The 17299-nt window shown below is 47.2% G+C and overlaps 1 protein-coding gene across 2 annotated transcripts in view; it reads left to right on the forward strand.

Moving 5' to 3' along the window:
- cul9 (cullin 9) overlaps positions 1–16641 on the forward strand; it is a 46706-nt gene extending 30065 nt beyond the window's left edge. Inside the window, exons 24-45 of one of the 2 annotated variants that reach the window (XM_079248644.1) lie at positions 23–52; positions 468–601; positions 677–859; positions 3559–3716; positions 3796–3994; positions 4118–4289; positions 5526–5671; positions 5856–5982; positions 6141–6346; positions 6418–6674; positions 7530–7647; positions 9653–9901; positions 9982–10122; positions 11428–11592; positions 12013–12176; positions 12250–12343; positions 12439–12513; positions 12599–12709; positions 12811–12928; positions 13004–13137; positions 13229–13320; positions 14422–16641. In XM_079248644.1, coding sequence (XP_079104770.1) covers positions 23–52; positions 468–601; positions 677–859; positions 3559–3716; positions 3796–3994; positions 4118–4289; positions 5526–5671; positions 5856–5982; positions 6141–6346; positions 6418–6674; positions 7530–7647; positions 9653–9901; positions 9982–10122; positions 11428–11592; positions 12013–12176; positions 12250–12343; positions 12439–12513; positions 12599–12709; positions 12811–12928; positions 13004–13137; positions 13229–13320; positions 14422–14644 — 3296 coding nt within the window. In that variant the 3' untranslated portion in view covers positions 14645–16641. The remainder of the gene's footprint in view (positions 1–22; positions 53–467; positions 602–676; positions 860–3558; positions 3717–3795; positions 3995–4117; positions 4290–5525; positions 5672–5855; positions 5983–6140; positions 6347–6417; positions 6675–7529; positions 7648–9652; positions 9902–9981; positions 10123–11427; positions 11593–12012; positions 12177–12249; positions 12344–12438; positions 12514–12598; positions 12710–12810; positions 12929–13003; positions 13138–13228; positions 13321–14421) is intronic. The other variant, XM_079248645.1, reaches the window with a different exon arrangement.
- Positions 16642–17299: the final 658 nt, after the last annotated feature.

Consider the following 17299-nt stretch of genomic DNA (forward strand, 5'->3'; position numbering starts at 1 on the left):
AAGGAGTTTATTTTGTTTGCAGAAGGTCTGAACAGAAGCAAAGAGCTGAAGAGTAAGTATGAGCTGCGTTCAGAGACTGCGTTGTTTGTTTTACGCTCTGCTCTCATTTCATCATTAGGACAGGAAGTCCCGACAGCGCCCCTTGCTGGTTGGAGGGTTTGGATGATGCTGAGCAGTGGGACACACTGCGGTGTTTGCAAACATCCAGCAGGGGGCAGCGGCGGGGCTTCTTCAGACTTGTTTACGTTCAATGTTTCCTTTCAGTTTGGATTGCTGCTGTTTTTCTGCAGACCGCTTCCTCCCATCACAACACTGACGTCTCATTTCAGATGCAGAAGGAGGAAACTGAGGCTCTGCTTCCTCTTTACGTTCATGGCTGCAATTTTCATTTCCGTTTCATTTCCCAATGAATCCATCAGAAGCCATCGCATTTAGGAACACCAACCCTCTGGGTTTTTGTCTTGCAGATGGTAAAGAAGGTAAAAACAAAGACAGCAGTCCTGCCTCCTCGTCCTCCTCATCCTCAGCCAAGCCTAAAGTGAAGAGCAGCAGCAGCATCGCAGGCATCGCCCTCTGTTGGCAAGGAGTGGTACAGCGGCAGGTGAGACCAGTGACTCAGCATAACATCTACGTCCTTGAAAAGAAAATTATTCTAAAAATAAACCTTCATCCTCAGGTGAAGAAGTTTCTGGAGTCCAGCTGCAGTTTGCCTGACTTCGTGGAGCGGTACCGGACTCTGTACCTGCGGCTGAAGAACGCCATGGAGGAGTTGTTTGGACAGCAGACCGCCTTTGTCCTCGCCCTGAGACACGGCTTCTCCGCCGCGCTGCTGCAGCTCTCCATCCTCAAAGCCATGCACGTGAGTCTGGGTGGGATAAACCGGTCTGTCTGTAGCTGAGCTGGGTCCAGATCAACATGATAGAAGAGAGGAAGGTTTATCAGACCTGTTCCAGGGCAACGTGTAGGTTGTAGGAGCCAAGTCTTCATCATTGCTTTGACCCTGTCTGCAACTGCAGGATTGTTTCACTGCATTTGGGTTCTGTCATAGGGCTGGGTGACGTTTGTCGTTATCTGTATTAGACTTGTAGCTGGAGGATTCTGTAGCTTTCTCCTCTTCATATGCTGCATGCACACTAATCTAGCGAGGAGAAGTTCATTATCAATACGTGCTATCAGGTACCTTATTTAACAGACTCTAAGTTGCTTCATAGTATCAGGTCGCACTTGGCCAAAAATGCATAATTAGATAGAAAAAAAAAAACCGTACATAAGTCGCTCTGGAGTATAAGTTGCATTTTTTGCTGGTAATTTATTTTACAAACTACTTGACCAAAAACCTACATTACGTCATCTTGGAAGGCAAATTATTGAATTATTAAAAGAATAGAAAACAGGCTGAATAGGGGTAAGATATGCTAACACAATGAAGGTTAATCAGCTTCACGAAAAATAAAAAAAACAGGAAAGGTGTCCAATGTTTATGCAACATAATAGTTTTACGCAACTATAGGCTAAAGAGCAAAACAAGTGTAACTTTACTGTAATTATTCTATTCTATTCTACAGTCATTCAGCAGATGCTTTTATCCAAAGCGACTTATATGAGTGGGAACAACACAAGCACAAAATCAAACAGTCGAGGACATCTTAGGAAGGTGCTGGTGGACTGTCCAGTTGGACGCAGGTCATTCCATAAAGTGCTACAGACTTTTTTTTGTTTTTTTTGTTTTTGTAGTTGTTGTTTACTCCCTTCCCACCCCATAATATCATCTATGTTATAATACAAAGAATTAATACCATAAAGTTTGTTTCAAAGAACTGGGCTAAGTTCTCCAACTTTCCAACACATATAGCTGAGCTAGTTTGCATGTTCTCCCTGTGTATGCATGGGTTCTCTCCGGGTACTCCGGCTTCCTCCCACCGTCCAAAGACATGCATGTTAGATTAATTGGTTACTCTAAATTGCCCATAGGAGTGAGTGTGAGTGGTTTTTTGTCTCTGTGTGGCCCTACGATGGACTGGTGAGCTGTCCAGGGTGTACCCTGCCTGTCGCCCAAAGCCAGCTGGGATAGGCTGAATGAATAGCTAAACTAAGTGTTGAAGTGCTCCTGGAAGAGCTGAGTCTTCAGCTTGCTCTTAAAAGTAGACAGGGACTCTGCAGAGCGGACAGAGTTTGGGAGATCATTCCACCATCGTGGCACAACAGAGGAAAAGAGTTTGGCTGGTGATTTAGTCCCACGTAATGGTGGTAAAACGAGGCGTCTTTCACCGGTGGAACGTAGCTGTCGAGAGGGATTAGGGCCTGGATTAGGGAGTGAAGGTAGACAGGAGCCGTTTAAGTTATTGTTTTGTAAGCCAGAACCAAATCTTTAAATTTGATGCATGCTGCGACCAGTGAAGTGTGATTAGCAGCGGGGTGACATGAGCTCGTTTGGGTTGGTTGAAGACCAGACTGCAGCGTTCTAGATCATCTGCAGAGGTTTAACAGAGCATGCAGGCAGACCTGCCAGTAGGGAACTGCAGTAATCAATGCGTAAGATGACCAGAGCCTGAACTCTGAAGCCAGAGATGGACAAAGCTGAACTTTGGCCGCTTGACGCGGGGCGTCAACCAATCAGAGCAATCAGCTCACAGTTCCTGGAGGATTCCTGTGGTGAACCCAGAGGCGGGGCTGAGATGCCATTACTCCGCGCAATATTTAGGATAACCATTCCTTGCTAAAAAGCTGAATGTTTCTGATTTGGCAAAGTAGCAGGATACGTTGCCTAGCAACGCTTTGTTTGGGAGCGGTGGCGGCTCTCTGCTGAGTGCGGGTCTTGTTGCATTAACACTGACTAACTGCCCTACGACAACGTTCTCTAGCTTTATTTATTAAATAAAACCATGCCATCGCTCTACTGAATCGCCATCATTCAAACTGACCGGAAGAAAAGCGCCGCCTCGCTCCTCTCTTTTCCGCCGCGTTTGCTGTTCGCTCCAGACACACAAGCAGCAGACGCAGCAGGAGCGTTTTGGGCGTCGGACATAAAAGTGGCAGTTTAGTGACCAGCGTCGAGCGTCGAAAACGCTCAAAACGCGTTTGGTCTGAAACACCGTATGTCACAGGAATGGATAACCTATGAAAAAAAGTGTGCCATATAGTCTGGAAAATACGGTATTTAGAACTGGTTTAGAGCTGGGACGTAGTGAGGCAGAAAGCACCAGAACAGTCTGAGAGACAATCAGGTGAGACGAGGAAGACTCCTGGTATGAGACAAGCCTCATTTAAGGGATTATTTTCAGTGTCTGATGAAGGACGATGGTGGGGAAAGATCAGGATGCAGACGTGTTGTTTCACAGCGCGTGATGTGGCAACTACAGTCAGCTGCATTATCACATGGCAAAGCTGTAAAGCCGTTTCAAAGTTGGTTTTCAGGTTGGAAAGCTGCGTAATGCGTCTGAAACCGCTCACCATCAAGGTTCTCGCTGTTCAAGACCAGCGTCTGAACGTGACTCAGGTTTTAACCAGATTTAACCTGCAGATTCAGGTTCTACAGCTCTGATGATGGTTCTTCTACAGGTTAGCGAGCGCTTTGCTCAGTACATCGATCAGATGATCCAGGCCAGCGGAGTGGCGTCCAGCAGCGTGGAGACTCTGGAGCGCCTGCAGCAGTTCCTGGAGCCCATGCTCTTCCTATCCGGCCTGGAACTTGCCAACACCTTCGAGCACTTCTACAGGTCCAAACACACACACGACAGCTGCACCAGTCACTGCCCTGCTAAAAGACTAAATGTGGTTCCTGTTCTACCTGTGCAGGTATTACCTGGGCGACCGTCTGTTAGCTCAGGGGAAGGTGTGGTTGGAGAGCGCCGTGATCGACCATATCGGAAGCTGCTTCCCCAGTCGCTTCCCTCAGCAGATGCTGAAAAACCTGAGCGAGTCCACAGAGCTGCAGCAGGAGTTCCACTTGTACCGCCTCCAGCAGCTGGACCGACGCCTGCAGGAACAGGACCAGGTCCGCCGAAACCATCTGAGGGTTCTAATAAAGGGAGGGGGGGGGGGGGGACCGGACAGCGTTGGTTTTATTAAAACTGGTTTATGGTCATTTAAAAGTTTGTCATTGATCTGTTTGTCATAGATGATGGAGGAGGATTGGGAGGAATCAGAGGACGAGGCAGAAGTCCAAGTTCTGGTCCTTTCTCCACGCTGCTGGGCAGTGTCCTCGCTCTGCTTCCTGGACAAACCAGCAAAACATTTTCCAGCTGAACTCTGCTCCTACCTGAACCAGTTCACCCAATTCTACATCCACAGTGAGTTCAAGTTCACGTCAGAAAGCAGGCCTAAACTGGGCTTAAGCCAGGCTAAAGACTGTTATGATCCAAACCAAAACCAGGCTAAAGTCTGGCTGAAACCATGCCAAATTCTGTAAGAAATCAAGCTTAAACCAGGCTAAAGTCTGGCTGAAACCATGCCAAATTCTGTAAGAAATCAAGCTTGAACCAGGCTAAAGTCTGGCTGAAGCCATGCCAAATTCTGTAAGAAATCAAGCTTGAACCAGGCTAAAGTCTGGCTGAAACCATGCCAAATTCTGTAAGAAATCAAGCTTGAACCAGGCTAAAGTCTGGCTGAAACCATGCCAAATTCTGTAAGAAATCAGGCTTGAACCAGGCTAAAGTCTGGCTGAAGCCATGCCAAATTCTGTAAGAAATCAAGCTTGAACCAGGCTAAAGTCTGGCTGAAGCCATGCCAAATTCTGTAAGAAATCAAGCTTGAACCAGGCTAAAGTCTGGCTGAAACCATGCCAAATTCTGTAAGAAATCAAGCTTAAACCAGGCTAAAGTCTGGCTGAAACCATGCCAAATTCTGTAAGAAATCAAGCTTGAACCAGGCTAAAGTCTGGCTGAAACCATGCCAAATTCTGTAAGAAATCAAGCTTGAACCAGGCTAAAGTCTGGCTGAAGCCATGCCAAATTCTGTAAGAAATCAAGCTTAAACCAGGCTAAAGTCTGTCTGAAGCCATGCCAAATTCTGTAAGAAATCAAGCTTGAACCAGGCTAAAGTCTGGCTGAAACCATGCCAAATTCTGTAAGAAATCAAGCTTGAACCAGGCTAAAGTCTGGCTGAAACCATGCCAAATTCTGTAAGAAATCAAGCTTGAACCAGGCTAAAGTCTGGCTGAAACCATGCCAAATTCTGTAAGAAATCAAGCTTAAACCAGGCTTAACTCTGGCTTGAACCAGCTTCAACTTTAGCATAGCCTTAGTTTAAACCAGGCTAGATTGTGTCACAAACCAGGCTTAATCCTGTCTTAAATCAAACTATATACTATATTTATAAACCAGGCTTAACTCTGACTTGAACCCAGTTAGATTCTGTCATAAACCAGGCTAAACTCCGGCTAAAACCAGGATTGTTGCGGTCATAAACCAGGTTTAACTCTGATTTAAAATGACTGGATTAGTTTGTTAGTCAGGATGAGTTTCTGTGTTAAACTTTAGTTCCTGGACTGAGTTGAGGTTTAAACCAGAGTTGTTTCTGCTCCACAGGTCAGTCCATGTACGGTCTGAGTCACTCCAAGCCTCGCCGACTGCAGTGGACGTGGCTCGGTCACGCTGAGCTGCAGTTTGGCTGCTGGACGCTGCACGTGTCCACGTTGCAGATGTTCATCCTGCTGCAGTTCAACAGTCACCAGGTAACACACACACACACACACACACACACACACACACACACACACTTTAAGCTCTTCATCCCCACCAGGTGGCCGGCGCTCCACTTTATCACCATCTGCTGGTGATGAAGAGTTTAACACACACACACACACACACACACACATCGGGGTGTATGTCTCATGTGTTGACGGTGTGTGTCGACAGGAAGTCAGAGTGGAGACTCTGCTGCAGGTAACAGGTGTGTCAGACACCGTCCTGCTCCACGCTCTGCAGCCTCTGATTGGTGGAGAGGGACCTCTGACCTGCAGCCAACCAGACGACCCCATCCGAGGTGAGACACACTTCTGTCCACCTCCTTCCTCTGTTCTCCTCCTCTCCTCATTCCTGAAGCCTCCTTTCTCCTCCTGCTACCTGATGCATCCTCCTCCCTGACTCTTCCTCCTCTTTAACACCACCTCCTCCTCCCTGACGTCTCCTCTCTGCTGCCAGGTGTTCTGCAGTTGAACCAGCAGGTGGTGTCCTGCAGCCAGCAGGAGACCCCAGTTTGTGTCCAGCTGCTTCCCAGACAGACGTACCTGAACGTGGATGAGGACGCTGCCAGCACGCTGGAGAGGAAGAGGAACTTCATCTACTGTCTGATCGTCCACATCATGAAGCAGGAGAAGGAGATGCACATCGACAACCTGGTTTTCAGGGTGAGACATCTCCAGCCAATGGCGGTTGTCAGGATCTCAAGTCAGGAAACTCAGGATCTGGTTTCTTCCAGGTTCTGGACTCCTGTCAGAAGAAGGAAACGTCCAGGTCTCCTGGTGCCGGTCGCTTCAGCTGCAGCACCGGCGACGCCCTGTCCTGCATCATGCACGTCATCAGCAAAGGCTGCGTCCGCCGCAACGAGGACAACCCTCACATCGTGGAGTACGTCCCAGAGGACCCGTCGACGCCACAGAAAGGCCAGGCCCAGTTCTCCTTCAGCCGCACCGATTCCAGGAAGGACTCCACCGCTGACAGCCTGGCCGACATCAGGTGTGACCTCCACCTGTGATCTCACGCACGTGCTCAGTGCGCCTCTGTCAGACTTCCTCACTCAGCCGGTCAGACTGATTCTGTTCAGAGAGATTAAAGACAAACGTCCAAATCTGCCTGTTAAATTTAAGTAAATACTGATTTTTATTCACTTTATAAAAGTTTAAACTAAATAAACTTTCATTTCCATCAAACTGAACTGTTTCATCTTCTTTTCCATCACGGAGAAAACGGACCAACGTTAGACGGGAACCGGACTCCTCAGACCAGAACCGGACTCCTCAGACCGGAAACCGGACTCCTCAGACCGGAAACCGGACTCCTCAGACCGGAACCGGACTCCTCAGACCAGAACCGGACTCCTCAGACCGGAAACCGGACTCCTCAGACCGGGAACGGGACTCTTCAGACCGGGAACGGGACTCTTCAGACCGGGAACGGGACTCTTCAGACCGGGACCCGGACTCCTCAGACCAGGACCCGGACTCCTCAGACCAGGACCCGGACTCCTCAGACCAGGACCCAGACTCTGCTGACCAGAACCAGACTCCTCAGACCTGAACCAGTTGGACTTTACCTGGTTTTATCCTCCTCAGACCTGATGAAACCGAACTGATGTGCGAAGTTTAGCTGCAGGATCAGAAATGGTGAAATGGAAATTCGCATGGAGTGAGTTATGTTGATTGTTACCATGGTGACAATCTGGTTAACCAAAACTAGTCTGTTCCTGCTTGTAGCTCGCGACCTGGAAACATCCAAGTGTTTTATTCTTCTTGTCAGAAAGAGGACTAAATCTGTTTTCCTGTTGATTCTGTTAATCTATCCGTCACATCTGTGTGTGTCTGTGTCTGACAGCCTGGTCCCGGCACCACGGCGGTTCGAGGATGGGGTTCTGGATGCGGTTCTGTTCTCAATGGGCCGGACAATGACACAGGAGGAGGTCCGTCAGCTCATGCAGAGGACGGTGCAGCAGGTGGGTCTACACTAATGACTGATAGTCCAGCAAAGGTCCTGCTAGCAGCAGACAGTCTGGAAACAGTCTGGCAGTAGATACATCACCGACAGTCATCAGCATTTACGTCTATAATTACATCTATTTTCAGGGGTTAACGTAGGAGGCGTAGTAATGCCAACACACACCAGAGGGCATCATTGAGCAAAATAGTTGATGTGCAATCACTAAAGGGAACAAAGAAGAAGCTGCAATGTTTTTAACATCGTACAGACCTCCTCCGTCTGCTGCGCTGCGTCTTTTTATGTCTTTCTGACAGTGAACATCATCACAATCTGTCACATCTCCATGTTCACCGTTAACTCTGTGCTGCCCCCTTGTGGACGTGTTGCATAAAAACCGTAATAATGTAATCGGAGGACACTTGAAGTGGACATATGCATACATGAAGAAAACTTGAAGGTGGAAATCTTCATACAGACATGAGTACATTTCAGATGACGGCAATGTGATTATAAAACGATTATTAATGCATCTTTTTCTAAGTAGCAACTCCACTACTGCTACTGAGTGGAAACGAGTAATGGCTGATGTATCTCTTGATGCAGGAAGCGCCAAACTCCGGCGGTTAAAAGGGAAGCCTGTGCAGAAGTGCAAAAACCTGCAGTTCCCTCTTCATCCACTAGGGGGTCCAAAACACAGCCAATCCCCATAGACTCCCATGTTAAAAAGACCAACTTCACAGCAGAAATAAACATGTTTACAGCCTGGTACAAAGAAAACAATTTAGTTTTAATAGTTTAGGTTTACCGTCATGACAACTGCGGGGGGAATGAATTTTTAGAACTCATTTCATCTCAAAATTCGGCATATTTAGGAGCGTGTCCTTTTGATCGACAGGTACCCGATCTTCCACTTCAAGGAGAAATGTAAAATAACTGTGGTTCATAGATGGTTAACAGTGTAATTTAGTTTTTCCCCAATTACCTCCATTAGTTAGCTCCTGTTAGCGCCAGTTTAGCTCGGTTAGCTCTTAGCTGAGCTGACAGAGCTAGCCTGAGCAGGTCGGCGTTAGATGTGAATCATCCACCCCCTCTCAGCTCGACTTCTTTGCCCATTTTTGTGTTTTTCGAGAGAGACGACACCTGATGCTGCGAAGATGGTGGAAACCGTCCAATGAGGTTGAATTCAGCTTTTTAGAAACCAACTGGTGACATCAGGGAGGCGCTGTACGTTTTTTATTTGAACTCTATGATCTAACCATGAGACATGTCTTCTGTTATCGCCTACACCACATCACAACAGCACAACACCTGTGCTGGTTGTTGTTTTTACCCGTAGTGCTCTTTGTGTTGTTGGCCACATTCACTCAGGATGTGTTTGGTCCGGTTTTAATGAACCATAGTCTGGTTCTGTGGATGGTCAGGTTTGCATCAGTGGGATCTCGTTCAGACTCTGGTCCAAGTTCCAATAAAAACTGGATCAACTTGCTGTTGCTCCAACATTTACCTGCAGTAAACCAGACTATTAGTTCTGGCCAATCAGTGAGCTGGATTTTCTTAATCAGTTGTCTTTCTGGGGAACACCGCCCCCTAGCGAGACGATATTGTAACTGCGTGACGACTTTCAGGTGGCGTGTTCTGCTTGAATGAAACGCAGCATGAAAACAAACCAGTTGTCAGAATTCTGCCCAACCAAACCGAGCCTCTTGGATTGTTCTGCTGAGAAAAACCACAACCATAGATCCGCGGTAATTCTGCATGCTAGTGTTTAATGCAGATGGTGCTGGTCGATTTGCGGTTCAGTCGTCATGTATGTTATGATTAAACTCCGCGGACGGCTCGGGTTCTGCTTGTTCAATTTCTGCAAAATTTTATATCTGAACATTCACAACTTCTGCATCATGATCCTAAAAACCGTCCCACCCCCCCACTGAAGCTGTGCTGATTATCCAGAGGGGCGGGACTAAACATGGGAGTGGGTGGGACTTTTCTCTTGTCAGGTGACATGCTCCCGTTGTCCTCAGGTTTCTGCCACTCTGAGTCTGGACCTGGACCGGGCCGAGCACCTTCTAATCCACTGCAAGTGGAACGTGGACCTGCTGGTGCAGCGCTACACTGACGACCCAGACACCCTCATCGTAGCCGCCGGGCTCAAGTGTCGAAACCCGCAACCGCCGCCCAGCCCTGCCTCCACCTGTCCCGTCTGCCTGGGCCCCCGACCCGGCGGCACGGAGCCGGTGCTGTCGCTGAGCTGCATGCACTACTGCTGCCGGGTCAGAACCGCTTAGTCTCTCAGGTCAGCTGCCCTCAGATGTGTGCATGTCTTTGATGTTTCCGTGTGTTTGTTATGCAGTCGTGCTGGCAGGAGTACCTGACGGCGAGGATCGAACAGAACCTGGTCATGAACTGCAACTGTCCAATCACAGACTGCCAGGCTCAGCCCACCTCCCATTTCTTCCTCAACATCCTGACAGACAAGGACACCATCTCCAAGGTAACGCTGCTCACCTCAGCAGGAAGGGTTCTGTCCCATCACTCATTCAGGTCTTCATCTCTCCTCCTCTTCCTCAGTTCAGTTCAATTCAGCTTTATTTGTATAACGTCGCTTCACAACGTCGTCTCAGGGCGTTTTACAGACTCATCAGTACGAGCCAGTGTCTAATAAATGGCCTGCTTGAGGAAAACCAACAACCGACTGCGGGGAACCTTGACTTGGATCCAGTCTCGCATCCCGAGCTGCACGAAAAAGTGGAAAGGAAGAAACTTTTAACAGGAAGGGAAAAACCTCCAGCAGAACCTGGCTCAGGGAAGACGGCTATTTGTCTCGACAGCTTGGGGTGAAGAAGAGACGCCAACAGACACTGCAACTTTTATCCAGCTAGACCTGCAGAAAGAGGAGAAAATGAAAAGTTGTTCTCAACTAATTTTATTCTCAGCTTGGTCGTGTTTCTTTTCCACTACGATTTAGTGCCAGCTCTAAAATGGGCAGGGTTTGTGTGAAATCGCTGTGACGTCAGTGTTGTGCACGACAAGCTCGATAACAACCAACAACACAGGAGGACTTAGAGGCAATCTGCTACTTGACCATAAATCGTATCCATTTGTTGGAACCACTTCCAGTCTTGTTTGATCCACTCCGACCGTTGTGGTCCTTGACCTGCCGATAGTCACTTCTGAGCAATTTCAGCTTCTCTCGACACTGCTGGAAACTCCTCTGCTACCCATAGCCATTGAGTCAGAAAGCACTTGATAGATTTTTTCATTTCATGTCGCTCCATCTTGTTCCCTCTGTATCCTTTCCTCAGCGACCAAGCAAAGAAATGTCTCCACCTCAGTGTTGGACCACAGAACAGATTGCTTGTCAGTTGAGTCGCTCTTCCAGTGATATCGCTCCCTGACCTCTGATTGGCCACACCCCGGACCAATAGAGGCATGCAGTCTGGTGACGTCACACACAACCCGACTCAGCTCACTTAGAACCGGGGATGAGGAGTTACAAAAAAAAAGTACTGGTAAACGGGTACAAAAGCAGAGTGGAAAACCCTCCAAACCGAGCCGAGGCGAGTTCAGTTGAGACGAACTGATACTGATGGAAAAGGGCTTTTAGAGACTCTGGAACCAGAAGTAGACCTGCAGTCTGAGAACGAAGTGCTCTGTTGGGAACGTATGGAACCATGAGATCTTTGATGTACAACAGAACCTGCTCATGGAGAGTTTTATATGTGAGAAGAATTTTAAATTCTACTCTAGATGTCACAGAGAGGCTAAAGCTGGAGAAATATGATCTGTGCCTCTACAGTATGAGAACGCGCTGCTGCGAGGTTACGTGGAGTGCTGCTCCAACCTGACGTGGTGCACCAACCCGCAGGGCTGTGACCAGATCCTCTGTAAGGAGAACATGGGCAGCATGGGCACCTGCTCCAGGTGCTGCTGGTCGTCCTGCTTCAGCTGCAACTTCCCTGAGGTCAGAGGTCACTCACAGATTCATTATACATAACACAAACACACACTTAGCACTGGACCATGTCTAATAACCATTACATTCTGATCAATAAACGATAAATTCAGATCCAGTAAATTTCATGAGCTGAATCAGCTCCTCAAAGTTAGTTTATTTTTACTTTATTGAAACATGAAGTAGTTCTATTACAGCTAAAATATTGCTTAAATGTATCAAAAATACAGCTAATGTATCACTACACAGCAGCTAAAGTATCGTTAAATACCTCTAAAATACTGCTAACGTGTTGTTAATGTGTTGACTGGTTCCATATTCGCTTTGAGCACGATTCCCCGCCAGTGTGGCTGAGCTAAGATTGGTCAGAGGTGTTTAGACTTCAGATGCTGTGACATGAAACGTTCCCATGGCAACCTGTTGTTTCAGGCCCACTATCCAGCCAGCTGCAGCCACATGTCTCAGTGGATGGATGACGGAGGTTATTATGAAGGGATGAACATGGAAGCGCAGAGCAAACACCTCGCCAAGCTGATCTCCAAACGCTGCCCCAGCTGCCAGGCCCAGATCGAGAAGAACGAGGGCTGCCTGCAGTACGTCTACCTGATCATCACGATGATGATGACGACAACGACGATGATGATCATCTTTCTGCTCTCTCCTCAGTATGACTTGTGCCAAGTGTAACCATGGTTTCTGCTGGCGCTGTTTGAAACCATGGAAACCCACCCACAAAGATTACTACAACTGCTCCGCCATGGTTGGTTCACAAAGTCACATGGTCACTTCGTCCAATCACAGACCAGAAAACAGAAGTGTTTTACTTCCTGATTGGTTGTCTTGTTCCTCCTGCAGGTGAGTAAAGCGGCTCGGCAGGAGAAGAAGTTCCAGGACTACAACGAGAGGTGCACCTTCCACCACCAGGCCAAGGTACCGCCGGAGTCCACCGGACCCCGTCGTCCTGTCCTTCATCACGCGGTTATGTCCTGAAGCGTCTCTTCCTTCTGTCTCGCAGGACTTCGCCATTAACCTGGAGAACAAAGTGTCTTCCATCAACGAAGCTCTGCAGATGAAGTCTCTCACCTTCGTCATTGATGCCTGTAAAGTCCTCGCTCAGGCCAGAAAGGTGCTCCCCACCACCTCCACCATCATCATCATCATCATCATCCTCTTCCTCTTCCTCTTCCTCTGACCCTGAGGTAACTGTTCCCTTCCTGTGGTCTGTAGGTGCTGGCCTACTCCTGCGTCTACAGCTACTACAACCAGGAAACGGAGAAAATGGACGTGATGGAGCAGCAGACGGAGGCTCTGGACCTGCACACCAACGCCCTGCAGATCCTGCTGGGTGAGGCGCCATTGCACCAGCAAAGCCAACGTGATCCGGACTGGTCTGACGGTGTGGTCTGGTTTGTGTTTACAGAGGAGACTCTGCTGCAGTGCACCGACCTGGCCTCCTGTGTCCGGCTGCTGAAACCAGAACACCTGAACACTGGACTGGAACTGATCCAGCGCATACAGGAACGTCTGCTGGCCATCCTGCAGCACTCGACCCAGGTACGACCAGTCCAGAACCAGCTCACTCCAGGTTTAGTTTAGACTGGTTTGGACCCTGATGGTCCATACTGATCTTGTCTCTCTGGTCAAGGACTTTAGGGTCGGGTATCAGTCCAAAAGCAGCCAAGAACCAGAGTCTACCCAGACCCAGAGTCTGTCCAACCACACGGACAGCAACAAAGTGTGAGTGTTGCACCTGTCTCCACCTTTCCCTCCCTGTCTCCATCTGTCCTCACCTGTCTCCACCTTTCCCTACCTGTCTCCACCTGTCTCTATCTGTCCTCACCTGTCTCCACCTTTCCCTACCTGTCTCCACCTGTCCTCACATGTCCTCACCTGTCTCCACCTTTCCTTAACAATACTATCTGTCCTCACCTGTCTCCACCTTTCCTTACCTGTCCTCACCTGTCTCTATCTGTCCTCGCCTGTCTCCACCTTTCTTTACCTGTATCCACCTTTCCTTACCTTTCTCTATCTGTGCTCACCTGTCTCCACCTTTCCCTACCTGTATCCACCTTTCCTTACCTGTCTCTATCTGTGCTCACCTGTCTCCACCTTTCTTTACCTGTATCCACCTTTCCTTACCTTTCTCTATCTGTCCTCACCTGTCCTCACCAGTCTCCACCTTTCTTTACCTGTATCCACCTTTCCTTACCTGTCTCTATCTGTGCTCACCTGTCTCCACCTTTCTTTACCTGTGTCCACCTTTCCTTACCTTTCTCTATCTGTGCTCACCTGTCTCCACCTTTCCCTACCTGTATCCACCTTTCCTTACCTGTCTCTATCTGTGCTCACCTGTCTCCACCTTTCTTTACCTGTATCCACCTTTCCTTACCTTTCTCTATCTGTCCTCACCTGTCCTCACCTGTCCTCACCAGTCTCCACCTTTCTTTACCTGTATCCACCTTTCCTTACCTTTCTCTATCTGTCCTCACCTGTCCTCACATGTCCTCACCTGTCTCCACCTTTCTTTACCTGTCTCCACCTTTTCCTTACCTGTCTCCACATGTCCTCACATGTCTTTATCTGTGCTCACCTGTCTCCACCTTTCTTTACCTGTCTCCACCTGTCCTTACCTGTCTCCACCTTTTCCTTACCTGTCTCCACATGTCCTCACCTGTCTTTATCTGTCCTCACCTGTCTCCACCTTTCTTTACCTGTCTCCACCTGTCCTTACCTGTTCTCTTCACCTTATCTTACCTGTCTCTATCTGTCCTCACCTGTTTCCACCTTTCTTTACCTGTCTCCACCTGTCCTAACCTGTCTGAACTTTTCGTCTTTCAGGTCCAAGTCAGACCGGGCGTCAGAGTCTGGCGACTCGGACAACAATAACTACACGGGTGAGGAGGGCGGCGACGAGGCGGAGGACGAAGATGATGAGTACGACGAGGAATACGTCCCTGAGTGGCACGAGGACTACGACGAAGATGACATAGATGAAGATGACTTCTTCTCTGACGATGACGAGTCAGAAAACTTGGAGAGGGACTTCAGCCCGTTTGACTGAGACAGACAGAGACTCTAAAAATGTCCCCTAGCAGGAGAGACAGGAGGACTAGATCCCTCTTCATCACCTCGCCATGCCACTGGAGAACGTCAGGGACTGTAGGAGATCAGAACGTCCTCCTTCACCTTAAACACAGCATCACCCCAGCATTTGCTTTCACGTCTGATATTTTTTTTTTTTTTCTTTTTTTTTTTTTTTTTTTAAAGTCCAAGTACGGTAGAGGAGGAGCAACAAACCCAGTTCTGAAGTGGAAAAGATTGAGATCCATCCTGAACTTGTGATGGTTAGAGAGTCTGTTGTGTTCGGAATATCATCTTTGACTTTATCCATGTTTGTTCACTTTCTAAAACCTGGTCTGAATCCAGTTTAAACCCATTCCAATGCAGTTTAAATCCATTCTTATCCAGTTTAAACAATGTAAACTAGTTTAAACTCAATTTATTCTAGTTTAAACCCATTCATATCCAGGTTAAACCTATTCTAATGCAGCTTAGACCCATTCTTATCCAGGTTAAACCTATTCTAATGCAGCTTAGACCCATTCTTATCCAGGTTAAACCTATTCTAATGCAGCTTAGACCCATTCTTATCCAGGTTAAACCTATTCTAATGCAGCTTAGACCCATTCTTATCCAGGTTAAACCTATTCTAATGCAGCTTAGACCCATTCTTATCCAGGTTAAACCCATCCCAGTGCAGTTTAAACCCATTCTTATCCAGGTTAAACCTATTCTAATGCAGCTTAGACCCATTCTTATCCAGGTTAAACCTATTCTAATGCAGCTTAGACCCATTCTTATCCAGGTTAAACCCATCCCAGTGCAGTTTAAACCCATTCTTATCCAGGTTAAACCTATTCTAATGCAGCTTAGACCCATTCTGATCCAGTTTAAACCCATCTCACTGCAGTTTAAACCCGTTCTTATCCAGTTTAAACCCATTGTAATGCAGTTTAAACCCATTCTTATCCAGTTTAAACCCATTCCAGTGCAGTTTAAACCCATTCTTATCCAGTTTACACACATTCTAATGCAGCCTAGACCGATTCTAATCCAGTTTAAACACTGTAATCCAGTTTAAACTCAATTTATCCCACTTTGAACCAATTCTAATTCAGTTCAAATGGTCAAGTCCAGTTTGAACGGTTTCATATAGTTTAAATGGTTTAAATCCATTTTGATACAGTTGACCCATTATAATCCAGTTTTAACAGTCTAATCCATTTAAAACCCATTTTAATCCATTTAAAACCCAATCCAGTTTAAACCCATTCTAATCCAATTGAAACCCATTTTAGTACAACGTAAACCCATCTAAACCAGTTAGAAACCAATTTAAACCATAACTAGGTTGTAAATCAGGATTATAAATCCATTTTAAATGTTACAGCTGCAGTTAAAACCAGTCTGAAACCAGTTTAAGACAAGTGGACCAGGTTTTTTTTTTTCCCCCTTTCTCTCTGCTTCTTTTTAAGACTCTTTATGAACATTATAACCTCAGAACGGGTCGGTTTTGACGTCTCCTCCGTATTGACCTGCTGGACCTGGTTCTGGTGTCCAGAGGATAATGGTGATGTTTGTTTCCTTCTGCTGCTTCTCTTCCGGGCGGATGAGGCGGACCGAGTGGTCCCGTCGGCATCCTGGTCTCGGTTCTGCCTTGGTTTCTGTTTCTGACGGACGCTGCCTTCATCTGAAGAACATTCAGAACCAGCAGTCAGTCCACTCTGTAGTTCTGGACGGACGTTTCTATGCATCTGAGGAAATGATGCTGAGCGGTTCCAGCAGAATCCGAAGCATCGCTGCAATAAGCGGCCGTCGCCGGCTCGGTTCTGTCAGAACCAGCTTCTGGGTTTGCTGAGGAGTTGGGAGTATGTGATGTTCCGGCTCAGAGTTTTGCTGTAATTTGGAGAGATCTTATATTCATATTGTTGTTCTGAAATGTTCTTTCTTGTTTCTTTTGTTGGAGTCAAGCGACTTCAAGCAGCAAAACCAATAAAAGCTTTTTCTGCGATACTGATGGTCTAGTTTCTGCATTTTGGGGGGAGAAAAAAAACGAATTTTCTGCCTCTATGAAACTGAATGAAAATCTTTTCAGTTTGACGCTTCATCCAGATGATGTGTAACCATGGATCATTTTCATTCCAGTGGAGCTTTTAAACTAAATGCATTCAACATGTTTGGCTCCCTGTAGACGCAGCTGGAGTTCAGCTGGACGTTCAGGTCTGTTAAAACGTTAAATCTGGATACGATGTCCAGTTCCTTCTGCAGCTTCCAGATAGCTGAAGGGATGATTCAGTCACCTTATCATCTGAAGGTAAAGAGGAGGTCTGCCTGCTGAAGCCAGACTGGGAACCATTTCAAGGTCTGATAACTGAAGGTTCTGCTTGAGAAGCCTGTATGAACCAAACAGGAAACCTTAAGTCTGATGGAGGTGATGAAGTCCTGAATAATCTTCATCTTCCAGAGCTGCTTCTAGCTGAATGAAGACCAGACTGATACAGTTTTTCAGGCACGTGCCGTGAGCTCTGGCGTTTGGTGGACACACAAATGATCATTTTAATGTGTCGCAGGTAAGTGCCTGTTACAGTCAAGATTGTAAGATTTAAACTCTGCAAAGCTAGCTAAATGATTCAGTAGCAGTCCCCAGACTATTTAA

The sequence above is a fragment of the Telmatherina bonti genome (assembly GCF_933228915.1).
Source record: "Telmatherina bonti genome assembly, chromosome: 11".
NCBI classification, from domain to species: Eukaryota; Metazoa; Chordata; class Actinopteri; order Atheriniformes; family Telmatherinidae; genus Telmatherina; species Telmatherina bonti.